Source organism: Cyprinodon variegatus, unplaced genomic scaffold (assembly GCF_000732505.1).
Source record: "Cyprinodon variegatus isolate N-32 unplaced genomic scaffold, C_variegatus-1.0 Scaffold1357, whole genome shotgun sequence".
NCBI classification, from domain to species: domain Eukaryota; kingdom Metazoa; phylum Chordata; class Actinopteri; order Cyprinodontiformes; family Cyprinodontidae; genus Cyprinodon; species Cyprinodon variegatus.
The window spans coordinates 79,054-103,257 of NW_015151810.1; the positions used below are offsets into that span (position 1 = coordinate 79,054).

General features: G+C 36.6%; 1 protein-coding gene across 1 annotated transcript in view; it reads right to left on the reverse strand.

Moving 5' to 3' along the window:
* The window catches only part of LOC107103000 (noelin-2-like), a 56,904-nt gene that overhangs the window by 19,044 nt on the left and 13,656 nt on the right, over positions 1-24,204 (reverse strand). Inside the window, exons 2-5 of the mRNA XM_015402497.1 lie at positions 17,648-17,797; positions 14,648-14,803; positions 5,050-5,269; positions 2,623-2,729 (exon numbers count right to left, since the gene is read on the reverse strand). Of these exons, the coding sequence (XP_015257983.1) occupies positions 2,623-2,729; positions 5,050-5,269; positions 14,648-14,803; positions 17,648-17,797 (633 nt within the window). The remainder of the gene's footprint in view (positions 1-2,622; positions 2,730-5,049; positions 5,270-14,647; positions 14,804-17,647; positions 17,798-24,204) is intronic.

Consider the following 24,204-nt stretch of genomic DNA (forward strand, 5'->3'; position numbering starts at 1 on the left):
TCGTGCGAGAGCATGCATAGATGGTGGCAACAGTAATACTCTCAAGTGGAATATTTAAAACATTTAAATTTGTCATATATTAAAAATTACCTGACAACAAAAACACTGTGGTAAATTATGCACATCAATATACTAACATTAAAAATGATAGGTACAGAATTCATGCTTTTTTTCAGAAATAGATTTTGTGTTATATGAGGTAAAGAGAAAATTATGTGTCTCTGCAAGTCATCTAAAAGTCTTCAGTAAAATTATTAATAAAGAGCTATTTTAATAAAGTGTATTAGATAATTAATTTATGTAGATATTAGTATTTGTAAATATCAATTTTATGCAGAATAATTACTGATAAAAGTAGGTAAGTAATGACAATAGAAAAGATGTTCGCCCAAAACTCAAACCATTGTATCCAGTATACCTTGTTGTTTAAATATGTTTAAATATTTATGTGTCTATTCATCAGCAAAGGTTGTAGAAAAGTATAGTTAGCCTTTATTTAGAAAATATGGATGTTGTGCCCATTAATTTTGACCCTGAGGTTCTGGTGCCTATCAACTTTCGGCCACCCCTCAGTTTAAACTGGTTAATGCCTAGTCACTCTTATAAAAAATTATTGGCTACGCCTCTGGGAAAAATTACCAAATTAATACACTTATCTTCCCTGGAAAGTTACAATATTGAGGTAAATAACTTTAACTAGGAGTGATGTGAAATGTATTTCTCCAAATAGCATGCCAAACTTTACCTGTCGAGAAGAAACTTTGGAACTCAGGCCTCACTGGGAAGCCTTACCTGTGATCTCAGTGTATGCTATTGAGTGAAAGAATCTCCCCAAAACACTTGTTTCTCTCTTTTTCTCTTATGACCCTCTGCCATTTTCAAAGAACCGTGGTGAAAAAGGCGAGCTTCAATGACTGACTGAAACTATAGCTCACCACACATCTACGCCTGAAAATGCACAGAAAAAGACAGCTAACTGGGGAAAAGTACGTAGGACAGATTTACATAAACATATCATCACAATGATAATAATCCTCCACAAAACCTTTAATTTCAGTTTCAAATATCTCATATAAAATTGTGAGATTTAAATAGAAATAGATCAAGATCCACAAATATACCTTAAGATCCTTTCTTAATTCAATTCAGTTCAGTTTATTTATATAGCACCCATTCACAACACATGTCATCTCAAGGCACTTAATAATTCACCAGATCATACAGTCAAATCGATTCAGTTTTCTATCTAAGGAAAACCAGTTGATTGCATCAACTCATTGACTCGGATGCAATCCCTCACACTAAGCATTGGAGCGACAGTGGAGAGAAAAAAAACTCCCTTTTAACAGGAAGAAACCTCCAGCAGAACCAGGCTCAGTGTTAGAGGAGTCAGTTCAACACAAACCTTCTCTTTGAACCGAGAATTCAGACATTTTTTTTTTTGCTTTGGTAATACATAAACCCAGTATCCTTTAAAAATCTCCTGAGCTTCCAGTATCGCACCCCCCACACCGCCTGGAATGGTTCCCCATTTTCCCTTCTTAATTCCCCTACCTTCTAGATGTTGATCAAAAGTGCTTCATCATAGTCTCTCCAAAATACAGTATTAGGACATCCAAGATTTTATGTCTGCTGTATGCTAACGGAGGTTTCTGTCACAGAGGTTTCTGTCCTCCTGTTAGCTCTCTGATCTTTAAGGAAATCACACAGACATTTTAGATTCAGTGCTGTAGTCAGCATCACCTAATGCAGGACAAAGTCAAGAACAAGAAAAGAGGGGATGGAGACTGAGACAAGACCAAGACTTTTAGGGGCCGAGACCCAGACGAGACCAAGACCAAGGGTGAGACCAATCCAAGACAAGTGATCCTATTAATGTCAAAATAAAATGTGAAACATGATCAAAAAATCTCACATTAATAAATGAAATAAATGTAACTTTCTCTACCTAATATTCATTAGTAAACTCTTTACTTTTCCTTTTTCATTCAAATATTTGATTCTTTTTATTTATTTTTGCTTACCTCGCTAAAGCAAGGGGTAGCAGCTAAGTGACAACAGTAACAAAAAAGATTATTATTATTATTGCTTGGCTTTGAATCATTGCATTTTACAACAGAAAAAAATAAATTTAGAAACCAATAGATCTAATGATATCAACCTTTGTTTTAACCGACCTTTAAGTAAAATCTTGATTCCTAATTTTGAGTTCGAGACAAGACTGCGTACACATGCAGTCAAGTCTGAGATAAGACTGAAAGCTATTGAAAAACTAGCCTTTATGCAAATTTTACTGAACTGTTACTGTGTATTATGGGATATCTCAGTGTTTTTTTCTTTTAGGCAGGTTTATTTTATTTTATAAGATAATCGATTATTATTAGGAAGAAGAGACACTTTGGAAAAAAAAAAAGTATTGTAATCACTGAAATAACAGATTCAGTGATTACAATAGGTCTTTTTCTTCCATCCTACACTTCCTGTGTCCATCATATTAAATCCCAAACCCTAATCCAGATCCATGAAACCATAGCACCACATCTCAAACTTCAGGTCTGAGATCTAATAAGGCAGATTACTTTCCTTTTTTTAATAATCCATCTTTAAGCTTTATACACCTACCCTGCTTTCGGAGCTGGGAATCATGGCATCAGTCATCCAGGAGCCAAAGCGGGATCCCGAGGCCCTCACAGTGATTGGGTTGCTAACTGCAGTCAGGCGACCACAACCTAAAATATCCCGGGAAACGTAGCTAGTCAGTTTTGTCAAAAGATGGAGGAGTCAGTTTACTAAAATACTCCAGCTGATTCACAGGAAATTCACTCCCTGTTTATCAAAAACTAATAAAATTTCCTTCAGAAAGGTAACTTTTCTGAGGATTCTTATTCCTGCATCTGCTGCATAATTTTACTGTAGAGTTTTCCCCTCTAAACAAAACTATGGCCTTAAAACACATAAAACTCAGTATTGTGTCAAAATCTGTAGGTTTAACGTAGGTGGTGCAATGAAAAAAATGTTTTCTAGTTTACTTGAGAATTTTGAAAGGCTTTCAGCTTGGATCCACATCCGTTGTAATGGATTTCTAAAAACAGTTTTGTGACTGTGAAAGCAGGACTGAAACGTCTACATAAATATCTAAATGCACTCCTGCAGCTTAATGTATTTTTTCTGCTTTCTATTCAGGGTCTAAGTTGGTCCAAACTTTCCTCTTTCCCAGAACTAATACCTGAATAACTTTTATAATGTAACCTAGTGCTGCAACCTCCAACTAAAATTGTATTTCAATGGGATTATATGTAAGGACGAAAAAGTAGACAAAGTTTAAATCCTTAGCTTAAATCTAGTAGACTGAATTAGTAGATTAAGTCCATATGAGTGTATGAATGGTCAAGTTTGGGTTAAAAACATTTGCTAGTGATACTGTCCAAATATCAGGTCTTTATATGAGAACAGTGGGAAGAAAGCTATGGTTTAAACTGCTTTACAACTGCTTTACTCTGGACTGATCAAAATAACATTTCTGACAGGCATGTAAAATGATGCCAAAGAAAAATTACAATGTCCATTACTCAATACAGCAAAACATTACTTCAAGTCTGCGGAAACAGTTAATATTAAAAGATTTCCTTACAAGGACAAAAATCTATGAACACTTTTGGGCTTAATAATATACCCTATATCATGATTATAAATAAAAGCTATTTATGTTCAAGGATCCAGACTGAGGTTAGATCATTTATGGACTCTTTAGTAAATTAAAGATATTGAAAATTTCAGAAATAAATTCTTTACATGAGCTTTATGTTAGGCTCCTTCAAATCTTTTGATCTATTTTATATTAGCAAACAAAATCACCATACATGGCTGGAAAATAACTTCACATCTCAATCATCTACTAACATAATTTCAATTTAAAGTTAAACAGCTTAATTTGTACATTTTATATATTTTTTACATCTGTTTGCAGTGTCTAATTTTTGCATGTATTATTATTATTACGGTAAGCTTTGTGCACATTAATATCCACTGAACTGAGTGAAAACAAGTGTTTATCACACCTTTAAAATTGTATATGTATGAACTTCAGAGAACAATGTATAATGTCCCTTTCACTTTGCAGTTATGTGCTACTTTGTACTGGTTTACTGATTAAAATCCCAATTAAATAAATAAATAAAATAAAAAAATTAAAATACATCAAGGTTTGCAGTTGCAACAAAATATAAAGGGTTTGAAATATTTCTATGTGCCTCTGTATGACCTTATAAGAGTTTTGCTGCATCAGGCATCTAAAGCAGCTGTCTCTCTTTTTTTTTTTATTAATTTGGTGTCTAGAGCTAACAGAATTTCTCAGCGTAAATAGGAAGAAAGGGACAACCTTCAGACGTACGTGAGCTAAGTGAATGCAGGACAAATTGTTAAAAAAAAAAAACTAATGCAGTTAACTTTACTTTAAATTCATATTTAAAATACTGCCTAGAGGGCAAGAAAGTAAATGGGCAAACTGTACATACCAAAATGTCAAAACAATCTTTTAACACAATATTCAGTGTTGTGTCTAATTACTAGTTTGAATTTAATGATGCTGCCATAATCAATGTGATGCAATTATATGAAATCAAGCCGCACAACAAAGGGCATCACAGCAGAGCAGTGATTTGTAATGTCGTCTCACATCATGTTAGCTCTGGGATTAAATATACTGGTCGGCTGTGGCCTTTGTGTGTTTGGTTTGCATGAGCTATTGTGAAAATCTAAAAAAAGAGCTCTTAATTGAGGGGATAAAGGTTACAGTATCCATTTTCTTTAATACCTACTTATATTTTTCCTTAAAGCACTTAGATCATCTGTTATAATCAGCTTCCTTTGCTCTTTTTCACTCTTTTATTTTTATTGTTAAATTAAGCATCAGAAAATTATCATGCAGTCAATACAAATACAGTCAGCCATTATTCTTCTCCCCAATTGAAAAATACAAATTCAGAGCTTCTTTTCTTTTTATGGGCAGCCTATGGCAAGACATTTTCTTTACATTGCTCTATTACATACCCAGTTTGTTCATGCAGCTGTGCAGCCTTGTCTCCAGCATTAAGACCCTTTGCTGAAGTTCCTCATAGTCGTAGGCTCCCACCTCCTCCTGAATGGCTGTCAGGATGATCGATAGGTTGAGCAGCTCCATTCGTAAGGTGGCCAGCGTCTGCAGGTCCAATCTGTACTGCTCCACCACTGACAAGAGCGGCCTTAGCTGGGACATCTGGCCCTTTAACTCCTGGAGGTGCAGAGAATGTGTAGGGTGGGGCAGGTTAGAGAAAGTCAGCAGCAGAGGAGCATAACTTAGAAAACTGACCGACAGTAACCAGGTCTGAAATGGACAATTAAAACCGGAAATGTGAGGTGGACAGAGTTTTTCCATTCCGCTGACATACTTCTCCTTGTTTTTAACCCTTCAATTCTGAAGCCTGTTAAGCATAAAATGTAGGAGAATCTACAGTGAAAGGTTGATATTTAAATTGCCCTGTGTGTTGGTTTAAAACTCTAGATCAACATGTCTAGATCAAGATGTTGATATCTAGAACTGTACATAAAAGCAGAAATTCAAGCTGTAGGTTTCTGTAATATTTGTATTTTTTATCCTGTAACTTTTGTGACAATCACTAGCAATTTAGAATAGGAAGACATGAATAACTGTTTGGGCTTATGTTTCCCTTCTTTGGTAAATCGTAATAGGGAATATATTTAGCAAAACTTCAACATCTATGGTGTTTTGTTTGTTTGTTTTCTTACACAAATGGTCATTATTTGTTTCTCCCAATTCTTCATTTGTATCAGTGAACTCCCTATCTATTGAACCCAAAAGCACTCCTCTTTCAAGGTACTTTAATTTGATCAGCAAAACTAAAAACGAAAAGGTCAACATAATAATTTTTTTAATGCAAGTAAGCAAATGTACCTCTTTACCACTATTCCCACACTTACTACTACAAACTACTACCATCATAGTACCTCAAGATGTCTAAATTAATGAGAATTTTTACAACAGATATTTATTCATAGAGTTTTTGATAATTATATCAATTAATGCAAATAAAAAAGGAGGGAATACACATTTTGAATCACATTGCCACAATTCTTTGTAATATTAGTAAAATAAAATACATTTTCCTGTATACATATATGTGAAAGAGTACAGCCTCTCCTAAAACTAATTGAAACAGCATCTTAAACAGCTTTTTTTCATGCTTCTTGAATGTAATGTGATTGCACAGTTAGATGAATGGAGTGGTTTCATTTTCCCAATCACTGTCTCTCTGTTTAGCAATCATCTCCTTAAGGCTCAGATTATGCAAACAGTAATTAGCTGCCTGGTACTGCCATCTTTTAAACTTTATCTTCCTAATGAGGAAACCTGCTGACCTAATAACGCACATCAATTTACTTACAGAGGGTGATTTCATGGAAATCTAGCAATGCCCAGATCCTTACTGTCGGTTCAGCTTAATATAAGCAAATATGAAGTTCAGTAATTGTTGAGGCATTGTTATTGTCATTTGTATTTTTCTTGTTTACATATTGCTGAATAGTCAGTACAGTACCGTTCAACAGTTAAAGAAAAAAAAGACAACTGGAAAAACAATGTGGAGGAAAATGTAACTATATGTTTGCAAAATCAGTATCAAATGTGCAAAAAACTATTTTAATGTACTCGAAACTTCTCAGTTATCTGCAGAGCTTGTTCATTCAGACCAGTGTTCGGGTAATTCCAGTTCCTGGGGGCTGGTGTCCTGCAACTTTTAGATCCATCCTCGGTGTGACACACCAAGAATCATATGGCTGAGTTACCTCCTCAGTATGCAGTCAGTTCCTCCTGAGTCCGCTCAATCAACTAATTACTTGATTCAGGTATGTTGAACCAAAGGCATATCTAAAAGTTGCAGGATACCGTCCCTCAGGAACTTGAATTGGCTACGGCTGATTCAGCCTGTTAATAAAGATGATTCTGGTCATTTAATCTCTCCATCAGTTCTTAAACACATCTTCAGTTATGAAAAAGAAATGATTTGCTTTAGGATTTAGAATCTAACCAGCCTTTCTGACATTCCATCAAATTGGGCAAAAGATGCCAGGAGGACTGGGCTTTCTCCTCCATCTCATACATAACCTACTGAGTTTGAACATTGTGATAGCTCTTGAAAATCTCCGTTAAGGTAAAATTGCCATCTAAACTCAATTTCTATTCAGTTTATATGTATATTTAGCCCCAATTCACAACACATCATCTCAAGGCACTTTACAGATACTATTCAAACAGATCATACAGTCAAATCGATTCAAAGTTTCTAAGGAAAACCTGTAGAATGCATCGACTCATTGACACGAAGGCAATCCCTCACACCAAGCATGCATGTAGCGACAGTGGAGAGGAAAAACTTCCTTTAAAAGTGGGAGAAACCTCCAGCAAAACCAGTCTCAGTGTGAGTGAACATCTGTCTAGGCCAACTGGGGTTCAAGGAGACAGAAGCAGACATAGAAAAAAACATCTAAAGAGAACACATGGAGGTTAGTATTTACCGTTAGCAAAATCTAGCATTTTAAAAGGTCAAGAGCTACTTGTTTAATATCTGTATAAAAATTGGGAAACATTTGGTTTACAGGGATTGCGCCTTTGATATTATAGTTTATTGCCGCTTCTGGTCCTTCTCAGTGCAACTAGAATTAGAAATTCCAAATATTATTCAGAAAACTTTATTAGAATTTTGGTAAGGTACAACATTTTAATAAATCTCAGAACTGTTTGTCTTACAATTTTCCAGGTGCATACAATGTAAATGTGAACATTTCTTGAGCTCAACAGACAAATGTATCATGTTAACAAATAGTAAAAAAGTTTCTGAGTGAATCCACAGTAACATATCACGGTCCAAGGTCTCTCACCAGACCCAGAAATAAAATCCAATAAGGTTGTAATGGGCATAGACACCGAAGATGGCAACATTGGTAAACTATTTTTGCACTTTGCCCTGTCTGACTGTATCCAATCAAACTGTTGCATAAAAACTATTCCAGTTTTTATTTTGCTACTAAGTTCTCTTGTAAAGCATTTTGTTTGGCTGGCCTTTGAATAATGCTGTACAAATTAAATCTAACTAGCATTGTCTTACTGCATCAACTCTGCTAGACAATCAAGGATGTTTAAAAAGATTTATCAATTGTTGCTTTTAGGTTTGACTGCTTATTAAAATAATCCTGGTACTTGGGCATAAAAAGGTAACATTAAATGATGCTAGTTTTCTGATTTACTGTTAAAGCACTGATAAACTCTGTCATTAACAAATACAAATCTCTTGGAATCTCTTTGAAACCCATACCTCAACTGTTGGCATTTCTTCCATTTTGTAAATAAGTCACAGTGGGATGATAGTGGTTTAGGCTAGACATGCAACAAGTAATTTACTTAATGTACTTTAAGATGGAGTGTGAAAAAGTACAAAGAAATATTGGATTGGTTTATAAAAATAAATATTATTTCTGCAAATGCATGTGAGATCAGACCGAATAGTTACGGTTACTATTATTTCTTTGTCATTTTGCTAAAATCTGTCTTTCTCAGATGGGGTGTCTTAAACAAACTCTTCTCATATTTTATAAACTTGAGTTACATTGGCCCTCTTCTATTATTGAGGACTTTGATTTGAACACATTTAGCTACTGATTTGCTGTAAGTCTGGGTTTATGGCTGCCTCCATGCTCACACCTCTTACCTCTCCTTAGAGATGGGCTAAGACTATAAGGAAGAAAATGTGAGCTAGGAAGAAAAAAAAATCACATTAACCAAATGGAAAGCACCCCCAGGAGCTGCTGGAGGGAATACACATTCCATCTGGCCCAAGAACACTTCAAAATCCACCAGAAAGGGATGGGAGATGTACCGGAGGAGAGTATGCGGGGGGCTGGGCTCCGGTTTGCTCTGACCCAGATAAAGAGCAAAAAGCCAATGTATGATTTGAGTTTTATAACTTTAATCAAATGAATCAGAATTTGAATGGGGTATGAAATAACTACAAACAGCCCAACGCAGATGAGTATGGATTATATATTGGAAATAACTGTTATAAGAACAAATAGAAGGGTTTTATTATGTGCTAGTTATATTATCTAGATTTATATTTACCAGTATAGAGAAAGGATTCTGATTTCCTATTCAAAACAAAAGATGGCTTGAAAAACATTTCACAGCGAAGACACCCAAAAACACATTAACACAACATCATATCAGAGAAACAGGTTTACCAATCAGTCTTATGCTACGTTCACACCGGACCAGCAGGCGCAGCAAAATCGCGTCTGCTGCTTCATTTTTGCTGCTTGTACCAGTTTAGTTCTGACGCACGGCTGAAGCAGCTTTGCTGCTCTGGCTGCACAGTGCAAAAGTGGGTCTGATGTGCGTTGGGCGGAGCTTCACTATCCTTTCTCCGCCTTGCAGCTATATTTGCTGTGATCAGTGGGAATAAAGTAGTTTTAATATGTTTTTAAGTGAGAAAATACACCTGAACACTTAATCAGTGCAGTCAGTTCATTCAGATTATCATCCTGCCTTCCAATATTGTTTCTGTCGGAGCCGCTCAGACCCCCACAGCGCCGACAGTAGGAATCCCTTCAATAGCAGCCTCTGGCCGGGTTGCCTCCTCGCGGTGCACCGTGGCGGCTGGTAGGTGTTTTTCATCTAAATAAGCCGAACTGCAGGCACCAGGATAATAAAAGCGAACATATTCTGCCGGCAGATTTCTGCATTTTAAGTTAATTTATGCATCAATAAACTGTTTCAGAGGAGTGATCACAGCGCTCTGTGTCATCAGCGATGTGTCTGCTTCTGCCATGCCTGCTGCTTCCGGTGTGAACGTAGCATAAGTCCTACAGTGCTTTTGTAAGAGCTATATTGGTCATACACTCTTTTTTTAGGGGCACTGCAAAGCCTCCAAAACATACATCCATCCACATCTTTGGTCACGCATTATCCCAGCTGGGTTCATGAGGGGTGCTGGTGCCTATCTCCAGGTGTCGTTGGGTGAAAGTCAGAGTAAACCCTGGAGAGGTCGCCACTCCATCGCAGGGCAACACAGAGAACCATTCATGCACACACTCACACATAAGGAGAAATTTTGAGAAGCCAGTTAACTTAACAGTTATGTTTTTAGACTGTTGAAGGAAGCTGGAGTACCTGGAGAGAACCCACATATGCACAGGGGAATTGCACCCGGAACTTCCTTGCTGCAAGGCAGCAGTGCGCACAGTTTTTGTACGCCAAAACATCTTCAGCACAATTTCTTTCCAGGAGACATTGCCATTCAAATACATAAAGACACCATGCCAAAAGATTTCTTTAGATGCCAAATGAAGAAGTATCTCAATGTGACCTGGAAAGAAAAAAGACAGTTTTTGTTTCTTTTCACAATAAAGCATCTAAAGAGTATGGCCTGCATTGGTATATATACCGAGTTACTTTGTGGAAACACTTATTGCTGTCTTTTGTTTATGTCTCCAACAGCACAGCTGGAGAGATGATTGTTGTTTTTCCTAATAGCATTTAAGAAACAACAAATGAGACACGTAATGGCTTTCTCCAAATTTTAAATTGGTACATTTTACAATATGTAGTTTTCTTTTCCATACCAAAGCCAGAAGTGTGATGTCACTCTGGGAGAGGAGCTAGCCATCATGGCATATATACACACTGAAAGGAATAGCGATAGAATTGAAAATGCTAATGAATCCTTAATCAGTGAGCTTGTTTTAACGGATCATGAACAGAATCCAGTCAACAAACAGGTCCTATTTGATTAAAATCAGTTTATATGGAGAATAATGACTTCTTTTCAGGCCATCTGTCAATCGAGCACCCCTTTTTTTGATACTTGTGGATGCAGCCAGATGTGTAGAAGTTCAAAGATTTATTCAAGGCTCTGTTTGAGCATAGAGAGAAAACAAAGAGAATTTGAAATTAAACTCCCAGATTGGTCTATATAATCAGAGTCCCTGGTTGTCAGCGCCATTATTTGCATATCACTGTATGTTCATTAAATATTCATTAAAATTATCCTTAAGAAAATTCTGTAAACTATATGGTTTGATAAATGCAACCACATCAGCTATTCATTCTTTATCTTTACTCACAATTCCTCCCTTATTTTACTCTGCATCTCCTCCCTGTGTCAAACCTCTACATCTTCAGAATTAACATACAATGTTCATTCCTTTACCTTATATTTCCCAACTTTCCTTTTCTGTTTGTTTAACGTTCTGACCTCCAGCTCTTCATCTCTTTCATTCGCTTCCTCTGTGGTATAGAAATTCTGTTTAGTTATTGATAGACTCTCTGTAGTTGTGCATAAATATTCAGGACTTCTGCCTCATGCTGCGAAGGCAAAAGTCTTATGACTGTGAAAGCCCCCCAAGGAGCAACAATCACATGTGCATGTGTACGCAAACACAGATGCACACACATGCTGCATAAAGTATCTGGAAACACATTTGGCCAGAGATGAAAGGCAAAATTGATTTAGAAGAAGGCAGTAATAAGCTTTATTTGGGGAATTAAGGTTTAGTCTGTGTGTGTGTGTTGATGTGTCCTATTGTGGGGACTTAACTGTGTTTACATAATCACTTTGTAGGTTTTGCCTCCCATTTGGAGAGAAATCTAAAGATTGGTAATGCTAATTTTGGAAGATAAACATGCTCCAGTGTTGCAGTAAGGGCTAGAGAAAGACAAACCAACATTAAGGCATATATTTGTCAAAAACAATTGGGTAATATTAGCAGTACTGGGCATATATTTCTCTCCATTCCTTTGCAGCATCTTACTGTAAGTGTTTAAAATACTGTTAGGTATTAGGTGTGATCAGGATCATAAAATCTGTCCTTTTTCCTGCTGACAATTACGATCATTCTGATCTTTAGCTTCTTCCATTGGATTAAAATCAAGACTCTGTCTACGCTGATCCCAAACGTTAGTATACCTTTTTTTTTTTTTTTTTTTTTTTTTAAATGTACCTTTGCTAAATTTAAGGTTAATTTTTAACCTAAATGTGCCAGATATAAATAGTTAGCAACTTAGCCAAAACGCAGGCTTAAATAAGAGGCTATCAGGCCTTTGCTCAGTTTTTCTGAGAATGTTTTGACACCTTTCCAGGGATCTGTGATGGTTGTGTTGGCTCACACTAGGCCCTATTGAGTTAACTATATTTAGTTTATGTGGTCTCACACTTTGCATGTGTCCAAAAATAGAAAGGATTGCAATTTGGCTTTGCAAGATATGGAATTATGCATGACGCAGTAGCTTGATAAAACAGAGATCCCAGGGGCAATATTTTGTGTTTTGTTTTTACACTTCAACTGCAAACATACACACATTCATACATCAACATACAGATCAGTAAGACACTTGTAATTATTTGCCTTTCATAATAGTTCATTAGCATGTGTTAAAAAGGTGTTGCAACCAAACCTGTTTATGTCAATTAAAATAGCAGTTTCCCCACAGAACCACATTGGCCACATAAATATGCAGATTCACCTACAATTAAGTATGAAAGTATTCCTACCCTAAATTAAATTTTTCATACGTACTTTGCATAATACCCAAATGGAAGGAGCTAAAGATTAGAATGATTTTAAAGAGACTTCCTGCCTCACAAGTTTGGAGCTCATCACCACAAGTAAAAACAAACATGTAAAAAGCCAATCCACCATTATAAAATAGAGGAAGATCACTGTAATGCAGATTAGGATTTATTACTTGTTGATTAAAATGATATTAATAACATGCTACTTGACAATAACATATACAGTAAACAGAAATGTCAAAATATTTTTTTTTCAAAAACTATAATGCTTTACATAAGTTTTGTCTATTTTCCAAAATAAGTTTTAAAAATAAACATCTTAGCTGAGAGAAAGTACATTTAGCACTTAATACATCAGAAGGTATGAATAGGGTTTTATTTTAACTATACAATATTTCCCACAGATTAAAGGACACATTTATCAATTCCATTATGTGTTCTTTCTCAGATTAAAAATAGCTTTTGAAAATAATACCCTATTAACAGGTATCAAATATCCTGTTCATTAATCCCATATGTGTAGTATCCTAATCTCAAATATTGTCTCTTCATTAGCTCTAAGCAGAATTGTTTCTTAATTAACAGAAATAAACACTTAAAGGTATAGAGGATGATCGTTTATTTCCAATTGGATCATCTAAATAAGTAAGTAGTCCTCCTAATTGTCAATCATTCTAGTGATATGTTTCTGTAAGGTTGCCCAGTGTGCCTGCTAACTTTTTCCATGAAGTCGCACTTTCAGGCGTATATCTGTGATGAGCTACTGTTTCAGACAGTCTATGAATCTCACCTTTCTCACCGCGGTTCTTTGAAAATGGCCATGTGCCATAAGAGACAAAGTGTCTACAATATCCCGGAATGCTTTGTGCGGAGAGCTCTCCTCGCAAAGCACCAATGGGGAGCAGAGAGAAGTGATCATCTGTCTGAACGGTAAGTTAACTGAGTTCACTATAAAGTCCACTATTTAGTTCCCACTCTATTTAGCGATTGAGGGATTAGGGGTTTGAGTGCCGTTGGGTTACAGGGCTGTGTACAAGCATTTTTTTTATTTTTTATTAAAGAGGATTCTCGAACATCCTCCGCTATACCTTTAAAGAATTCAATGTTTTAGGTCTTTGTGAAAAGCTACGTCCAGCAGACTCCAGTTATATATCAGTAGACTAACAAACCAACTAACATTCAGTTAGAGTTCTCTTAAAAGTCACTTAAAAGTCTTAAATTTCAGATTTAAAAAATTTGACTTTTCTTAGCCATAGAATAGAATAGAAATAGTGATTGTTCTTTAACAGTATTGCAACAAATACATTACACCACACTACTCAAAAGGCTTTTTTCATTTAAATTCCCTGGACAATATGCTGTAGCCTTTCTTAAAAGCTACACCATGTTTCTTTTTGCTTGTTGGGTTTATTTTATTCTAAAAAAGCCCTTTTACTGCAGATATCAGTGTTCTGATAATTCATCCTAAATAATTCAGATCCAAAAGCTCTCATTCTCACATGATTATCTTTCCCCAGTTCTTCTGATGGCACAGGCGCCTGCCAGAGATATCATAGCAAAAGCCGCATAACCAATCCGATTAGCACTCCCAAATTAAGAAGATACATTTATGTTTAGATTTCTGTCAAGAAGATTGCATACATAATAAGGTTGCCCTGTTAAGTGTTTATGCTATATTGTGATCACTGTCATGTAAATTTTCTTAAATAATATTTTAAGTTTTCAGATTGCCCCCCACCCCCTCCTTCGCAGTCCTGCTGGCACCTTTCACAACAATTCTCCTTTAGCACACATGGCATGAAGCAAGACATTTTGACAGCTTCATAACAAATTTTCCTTGTTGGTGAAAGATGCACCAGTTTATGAGCACAGGCAGGAAACTTGGGCTTGGCGTGCGTGAAATCAATGTTTTTCACACCAAAGGTTATGTATTCCCTGCAGTGACTGTTTTACTTTGTACATGTGTCTAAGAACCTGACTCTCTACGTGCTGTGCATCTGTGAATGTTGGAGCGTGTGTCTTTTGTATACCTGGAGGCCCTTGGAAGTCAGAGTGCGGGGACTGGCCACATAAGTGTGCAAACGACCGTCAACTCCCCTCAGCAGAGGCTCAGAGTCTCGGACGTACTGGAGGTCTCTTGATGTTCGCAGGTCCACCACCTCCATGGACTGACTCACATTCTGCACCTGACAGAAAAAACATGGAGTTGATATATTTTGATATATTAAAATGTCCTTTGAATTCATGTACCTGTAACCTCCTGCATGAAATGATTTATGGTTGTTCAAGGTGATCCTTGGATTTGTGAAAAAAACACCATGATTTAACTGTGAATACTTGAGTTATATATGTTATGTATACCTAAAGAGCTAACGCAGTGAAAGAATATCCACAGATTAGTGAGCCAGCAGAATGCAGGGAAAATAAACTTTTCTCTGCTCCTTTATTTTAAAAGTCCTTTGCCAGGAAGATTTGCTCCTAAAATGCATGACCAAGCACACAGCACCTCTGTGGAGGAAAGCAGTTTGTCTAATTTAAATTATCTGTTTAAATTAAATTAACCTCTGCATATTGATATGCCTTTCTGTATGCGAAATACACGCAACAGCAGGTTCTCAGAGAGTCTTGCCAGTAGTCGCATTTGCTTAGAGCCATTATAGTGTTACTGCAATGTTGATTCATAACCGAACATGCTGCCACAGTTTTTTAAGGTATTTAATTTTTTTAAGCTGGGAAAGGAAATGTTTTTTTTATTTTTTATTTTATCAGTTAAAATTAAATGAGCAGAAAAACATTCAATTAATTAAAAAAATCATAAATGGATTTTATGGCCTTAAACTTTTTTCTATACTCAAAGCATTTAATTTGCAGTTTCAAATTCCTATTGTGTTTTCTTAATAAAATGAGAAGAAAAGTTTCTAGAGGAGTATGTCTTAACATCCTTTTTAACAGGAGATTCTCATTAAGAGTGTTCTCTTTTCATACAAAACAAGGACTCCCATGTTACTGCTCATTAACAGTCCTGAGCTACTAACAGTTGCATCAAACCTCTTTTGATACCAAACATTAGGAAAGAGGAAAAGAAAATGTGTGAGAAACTACTATGCCATGACCCAGATTGTGAACTGTGAATGCAGAAGTGATAAACAAATAAACAAACCCACCCACTCATCTCGCTGTAACTGAGAGCTACAGAGGCCAGGAGAGAGCACACACACAAGAGAGTGCAAAACAAACACACATGCAGATATTCCCACTCACAGCAGGATGTAGGTGTCACTTCCAGAGACATGCTGAGCTAATTAAGATTCATAAACACACAAGCTTCCTGACAGCAACAGTGTTGGGAGGGAAGAGGGGAAGCTGTCTCTGATTGTGCTCATCCTCTGCCGTCTCTCATTTCCCACCCATTCTGGCTGTCCGCAATATAACATCATGCAGCAAATGAGTAAAAGAGTTATAGTTGTTTTGATGTAACTAATGCTTTGGTTCACTTTAGCTGAAGGGAAAATACAGCACAACTAAATCCTGATGTTACATCCTCACAGCAGTGAATGCTGTGAGCAATGTTAGCTAGGCTGACGGTATTTAATAATTCATTGTCCCTAGTCACAAATCATTTTTATTTCACTCTCGGGGTGTATTGATAAAGATATACTTACACAGTGGGATGCATAGTTTCACATATAAGTGAATACATATTTATAAAGAAGCGTATAAATGGGTAATTACTGTGATTTGCTCACAGCACTTAATACTTTTTTTTTTTCATAAAATTGTGCTGAGTGACTGACAGTCTGTGAGAGGGCTTATCTTTGCCCCAGTCAAACTTTCAACAGGTTTTCATGCAGGATTGCTCTGTATTTAGCTACATTCATCCTCCTATCTGATCTTCTGCATCCCTATCTGAAGAACTACAGTATGTTCACAGCATGATGTAGCCCAAGGCATGTTTCCCTGTGGGAATGTTATGTTAATAACTATATGCACCGAGTTTTCTGCCACAAATGAAGTGTTACATGCAGGTCAAAAAATTCAGTTTTCATCTCCTCTGAGCTCACAGCATTGGTGCACAGCACCTTCTTCCAAATAATTACTGTTTCCCCTACATGGCTATCAGAAGACATGTAGGGCTTATTATGCTTTTGGTAAAGGGATTTCTATTTATTGCTTTCCTGTAAAGGCCAGATTAGTGGAGTCAATTGATAGTTCTTTTAGCTCATCTGGTGTTACAATGGGCTTCCAGTAGTTATGTAGTTGTGTCATAAAGTTTACTCCTTTTATCCTTTGATTGAACAGTGCTTTATAACCTTGGGATATTCTTTTGCGACTGAGCTCTGTTTAAAACTCCTACATAACTTCATCTCTGAACTGACCTGGTCTTCCTGATGCTGTTTCTAAACGCCTTCGCAGAACACTCATATATATGGAGATTAAATCATGAATAAATTAATTTAATGTAGTATGGATTATGTGGCTTCTGAATGTGAAATTTGGATAGAGGTTTTTATTTGGATATCTCAAAATAAATAAGGCAGAAAATACATTTGGTAATGCTTTTGAGGTTCTAGAAGGTTTTTATGCATTTTTTTTTTTCTTTGTTCAGCAGTCTCTATATTTTGGTCTCTTTCATAAAACACATGCATGTGTGTGTTTGTAACTGATTCAGGCTAGCTGAAAAGGATTTCTAATACTTATCCAAAGTGGAGTGTATTTGTGAGCACATTCTTAAAATCTTACTCTGCAGAGCTAAACAGATGGTTTATTTCCCATATATCCACCAGAGTTTATTTAAGTTGAACGTCTGCTGGCTTACTGAGTGACTGACAGTCTGTAGAGGATTCAGACACTGATGTATCTGTCAGTGAGGCTCGTCAGCATCTGTGCATGTGTGTGTTCATCTTTCAGCATGTGTCTTAACAAAGAAATAGTCCAATTAATATTTAATTTCAGTGCACTGCCTCCGCCTCCACACCTGTGCTGCTCTGCAAAGTTGACCACAAACTGAAGCGCAAACCACAGGTGCTCACCTGTTCAGTTAGCTGGCGTAGCTGGCGGTTCCGGGGGTCTCTTTTGCACAGGTTTCGAGCAGGGGCGACAACCGTGCAAACACACCTGCCGTCCGGATCTGAGGCTGTGCTGTACACCTGCCAGCCTTCCTCTGAGCCTGGATATAAACCCTGTGCAAACAAACACACACACACAGCTGAGTGTTAATGAAGCCACTATATAGTAGGTATGCATATCAGCTATGTTCTCAAAAGTGTAAGGTATAAACAGAGTAAATTCAAAATAAAGCGTGGCTCTGAATTCAAAAGTCACTTTAGTTCGGTCTGATACATACTTTATATGTGTTCAACCATTTTCCACCATCCCTGATTTAAGAGCTTTAATTATTTAAATCTATGTAAAACTTCAACAGGTGTTGAGTTTAAAGCTCTTTCTTCCATGTATTCCTAACAGCATTAATTATCGTTTCTAAGGGGCACATGATATTGAACATGTTCCTTTATTCACACAGCATCTGCTTGTCTAAAGTCCAGAAACAGTTTGGCTTTGGGAGGAGATCATGGTTTTAATATACTTCTTTCAGTGAGATGGTCTAGTTTCCCCTCTCATTCAAAGTTACTAGCTGAAATAATAAATATATATTAAAAATATATAAATATATAATATAACTAACAAGTCTTTTAGCCATATTGTTCAAACTTCAGTTTTACATTATGATGAATTATGACGGATGTTCTGACAATGTATTCCAAAGAATAATGTCAATAAGAAATGTGTATGATTAGGACAAAAATTATTTTTCTTTTGCTAACTTACATATTAAGTTAAAATTTCCCATCCAGACTCTAAAGATTAAAAAATAAAAAAGAACTAAAAAAGTGGTCAAATTCAAATCAGTGATCAGGGACAATATAAAAAGTTCAAACAAACTTTGATATAAATCTGTAAAAGGCCAAGATCTTTGTTATTACTTTATGTGGACATATTAAAGACATTGGGGAACCGTGACTGCTTCGATAGTGTCTGTACTCACAGTCTAAACTAACAGCAATACCTAGACGAAGGAGCTTGTTTTGATGAAGACCATCCCGGATTTTTTTCATGAGTTTAAGATAGTTTGAAACCATTGTCAAGGTCAGAACAGGACTGAGCACTTTAGCTACAAGGGTTGTTATTTTTGCCTTGTTCTCGTCTTTGTAGAGACAAATAGTGCCGGCTGAATAATTACCACCAATCTCCTATTTTTTAACTGGAGTACCATTGTGGCATTATTTTTTCCTTCAGTTGTATGAAGAACTGGACAGCACCAGGCCCAGAACAGATCCAAACCTACTGGCTGAAGAAGCTGACCTATCTCTATGAACGCTTAGTGGCACAAATGGAGAATGGGACCCCGCAGCGAATGGCTAACCAAGGGCTGAGTCCTGATAATGAAAGACAATGGAAGAAACATAACCAGGTATCGGCAAATAGCCTCTCTCTCCGTAACATGAGAGCTCCTGTCATAGTTGCTAATATAAGTGGGCACATGTTTATACTATTTGACAAAGGTTTAGAAAGGCATTGGTAAAAACACAGAAAACTCCAACTACTGGTTGACAGAACAGTTGCCCAACAAAAAAATATGTGCACTGCCTAGGTTTATTAGAAGAGAGCCTAGGACTCAGCAGCAAACACATGGATCCTGGAATGCCTGAAGCTGTACAAGTTCAACAACTCTCTGAGAACCGTCATTGCAAACTACATGAGACTGTGGAAGACCACCCTTGATGCAAATTTCAAACCAATTGTACAAGTCTAAATCAAATGTGAAATATAACAAAGAGATAATCTGTCCCCTCTGCTGTTTAGCATAGGTCCAAACCCCTTGGCCAAATAATTAACAACATTGGCTATGAATACAAACTCAGAAAAGGGGCCACTATCAGCCACATCCTGCACATGGATGACATGTACAGGAGGTAGCTGTATGCTAAGAGTGAGCGAGACATTGACTCACTGATCCAAACCACCACGATCTGTAGCAGGGATATTTGCATGTCATTCAGGCTGGAGAAATGTGGTACACATAGAGAATTGTAACCCGTAAAGCAGAGGTAGAAGAGAGCTACAAGTGCCTTGGCATACCAAAGATAAATGGCAATTATTAAGGGCAAAAGAAAAGCAGCAACAGCCAAATACCTGCATGGAGTAAGGAAAGTCTGCTAGGAGGCCCGCTCAATGGAAAGAACAAGGTCTGGGTAATCAAAAGCTAAGCCTTACCAGTAATCACATATCCCAGGGTAATAAGTTGGCCTAGGGAGGATATTCAGGCCAACAATGTTAAAAAATAAGAGCTAGTCACCATGTGGACTACTATACCCCAAATACACTATACAAAGGCCAAACACTAAGTGCATTGAAGTAAGCAGAGGGCTAGAGAGCATCAGAGACACCACTGAAGATAAAAAATCCAAGCTCCAGGAATATTTGTTGTTGCTGTTCCTTGTGGCTACTTCATAGTTTCCATATGCCTGCAATATTCCAAAGTACATTAAACTCTCTCTTTTACATCTGCTATTTGCACTTCTGGGAGTGCAATTCATTCTGTGTGGATAACCTTCCCTTTCCTTGTCACCAATTATTCACATTTTTTAAGCCTGAATGACATTTCGGAGTCCATTCTGTGGATCTTGGTGGGGATCAGCGAGTCATTGTCTTGCTCGCTCTTACCATAAAGCTTGATCTTATCAATGTACAGGCGGTGCCTAATAATGTCTCCACTATTGTGAGAGTAGTTCTGGGATTATGAATAATCAACCATATGAGTAATTTGAGCATTCATAACTTTTATAACTTAATAATCAGACAAATGAAAACTCAACAAACCCAATGTAATAGTGGACTAAACTTACACTGACTTAAATTCTTTCTATCTCAAATAAAGTTTAAAATAATTTTACACAGAAATTATATAGTTTTTTACCATGAACCCAAAGTGGGATGCTTCTTTTTAAGCTTGGTTATGTAGCATTTGTTTAAAATAGATGGATTCCATGTTCCTAAAAAAAATCAATTATTTCATCCAAAACAACATCCTTTCTAAAAATGCTTCCAGCATAACATATTACATTTTATGTAAAGATGGAAAGCTAGAATCTGTAATTGCTAATCAAATTACCATAATTGTGAAAACACAAAAACGCATCTACAACATTTTTTTCATTTTGCCAAACAAAATAAGTGGTGTTTATTCGGCAAATGCAGTAATCTTTTTTCTGAAATCTTTATTTATGTTGTTATGTTTGTTTTAGCCATCATTGATGCTGGTCATTTTGCCTCTTATGTTTTTCGGCTTTAGTTGTTTGATACATGAAAATGGAACTGCCTGTAACAGTACATTTTGTAATAGCCGTCTATGTGTTGTGCCTGCTTTCATAAGTGATTATTGAAAGCAATTTTCTATAATCTAGCGGACAGTCTGCCGTAAGTAAAAGTGGGTTTGTGATTGCAGTAAATACTACCAGTAAGAGGATGCACAGTTATAGTTCTTCAAATATTATCTGCATTCTAAAGAGAATGCATGAGACCAAATCAATAAAGTGCTTTAACTTTTTGAGTTGTCAAGTAGATGCCCAATGCATAACTATATAAAACATGATTACGCCATATCCTTACCTTAATGTTTACCTGAAACACATCCGATGTACTCAACAGGAGGCCGTAATCCAATATCAACACCTCCTTTTTTGTGTGTTTCTGTATTTTTTTTATAAATGAAGACATTTCTGAAAGTGGCTGTGTTTTTCTAAAGTTTAATAAAAAAAACCAAAATGAAATATCATGAAGCTAAAACTGTATTGTCGTGTCGACAGGCCTCAAAAGAACTTTGATATAGATGTGTATTCAGGTGTAATTTATTTTATTCTGGGTGCATTAAAGAAACGTAAGTGGGTAGGTCTGTAAAATGTGCTGTGGCCTAGTCAGTGGTAGAGCCAGAAAACGTTTGCAAGGTTGGCAAAGATGAAACAATTGAGCAAAACTCCGCCAAAAACTGAAACGGTTCAAGGAAATGAATTAGGGCAACATCTGTATTTTCCAAACAAATCACTGAAGACAGACTATACTTTCATGGAGCCTTTGCTAATAAATATATGCACATATTAATACATCTATGCTGTCTATTTTAATAATTTATGGTTCAGCATAATATACGGGTTAAATACCTAGCTCTAAATATAGGTCTTTAAAGAGGTAAACCCATGACATAAATATATTTGACTGAACCAGTAGATATACTGTATAGCTGTCGGATATGTTAAACATTTTTCTACTTGTTTAAAACCACATATATTATAATGCTATTATGCTCCTGGACCATAAGACCAATAGCAATGTCTTCAAGACCAAATGGCTTTATTTCCTCTAAAGGTAAATATGTTGGCGATATTTTAAGGAAAGAGGTATGATTTTAAGCACAAATACATTAGCTAAGGTGAATTTCAAAGGTTTAGCTCACAGAGAGAGACAGATTTTGTTTTTGTAAATGTAAGACACCTTATATAATGTCTTTTAAAAGTAAGGTGTACCCTTTTTATCTATTTTTAGACCCATTAAGAGGTTTTGCAAGCACAGAGTCGAAAAATGAAAGATTCTGAGTTCTCTTGTTGAGATTTCACCAGTCTCCATTTGACCTACTTATTGTTAATGTTTTAGAACAATGTAAAGGAGCCACTGAGCTCTATCTGACGCTTGCCAGACTGTCACAGTGATTTGGCTGCAAAGCTGCTCTACAAACCCTGAAGAGAGAATAATGACAGAGGAGGAAGTTGGGGAGAAAGGAGGCCTGATAGTGACATGAAGGAGCCTTGTGAGAAACATCAGATTAATCGATGTGCTGGGCTTCGTATGACAACCTTGATGTCCCTCTCACAATGAGGCTGACAGAGGAAGGGGGGGGTTTGTTGTAAAAGATGTGGACAAGACAAGAATTTAAGGATTGTTTGAGCTTACTGCTTAAGAGAATTAAAAATCAAATGACATAAAGAACCTTAGTGCTAATTTCAAACACGGAGGAAATGATAATAATCAAGCTCAGTTGATTATGATAATTCCAAAAACAACAAGAGAATAAAACAATCAGAGCTTAGTCTCTGTAGCTTTTGCAATAAATTGCATGAATTAGTTTTCACATTTCAAATTATTAAATGTCTAAATCTTAATAATTACATTCAGGGTATGCATGTGGTAATCGAAAGCTAAGCAGAGCTAAGGCCCATGCTATCTATCCTATAATTTTGTATGTGTAATTTAAGAAAATGTCAACCTAACATCCACTTAAATTTATTAAATCCAATATATATATATATATATATATATATATATATATATATATATATATATATTTTTTTTTTTTTTTTTTTTTTTTTTTTTTTTTTTTTTTTTTCTGCTATCTATATTAATTTTCTGCTGTTGGCTTAAGCTATTTTTTAGAAAGTAATTAGGCATTTTAGTTTTCTGTCATTTCATACCATTTCAGCAGTTTTTGCTTTAAATTTCAGCTTTTTTCTCCCATTTTTACCTTACAGTTTACAGTTTAGCGTACAGCATTCACTTTGCATTTTCACAGGAAACACAACTTTTTCTATTTTTCTTTTTTGTTGTTGTTGCTCATAAAGAAGTTTATTTGATTCTGGGTTGCTGATGGGTTTTTCTCATTGTGGTGCAGTGGCTTGCCCAGCGCTCTTTACTTAAATTTAGTGTTTTTTATAATATTGATTTATATAGATTTGGATTAGTTGTGTGATTTGGGCTGGTTGGTGGTTACTCTTGAGCTAAAGTTGCAGTGGCAGTAATTGTTGTATGTTTCCACAGGCATGGTGGAGCCTGCCAGGTACTGCTTGGTGGGTAATTTGGTGTAGAGTTGGGGGTTTCTGTGTGATTGCGGCGTTGCACTGGGCCAATACATTTTTGCCATGGTGTGTTTAGCATGGCCTGGAGCCCCTAACTCTGTTGAACCCTTCAGGGGGCTGTGTGCCTCTGGATCTCAAGTCAGTGGGTAAATAGCTAGATCTGCTCTGTTGTAGCCAACAATAGAATCAAGTAAGTGCAAGGAAAGCGGAAGATCGTTCCAGTGCGCCGGCATGACCGCCTGAAAGGAGCAATCTCCCTTGGTCCTGTAACGTGTTAGAGGGACCATGAGCAGGTTCAGGTCCTGAGACCTCAGCCTCTGAGAGGGGGTATAAGGACACAACAAGTCTCTAATGTAGGGGGGAGCCGGACGGTGGAGGGCTCTGAAGGTCAGCACCAGGATTTTAAACTGGAACCGAAAAGAGACTGAGAGCCAATGAAGAGCATTTAGAATCGACAGAATTCCGAACCTGCAGAAGACCAGACAAGTCCTTTTTGTTTAGCCATGAGAATAGACTGTTACAGTAGTCTAAACAGGAAGACACAAAGGCGTGGATAATCATTTCAAGATATCTATGGACACAATCGTTCCAAGTTTAGAGATTTTCCTCAGTTGGTAATAACAGTTCCTTGTCAACACTTTTGAGTGGTGCTCTAAGGACAATGTTTTGTCAAAAATAATGCCTAG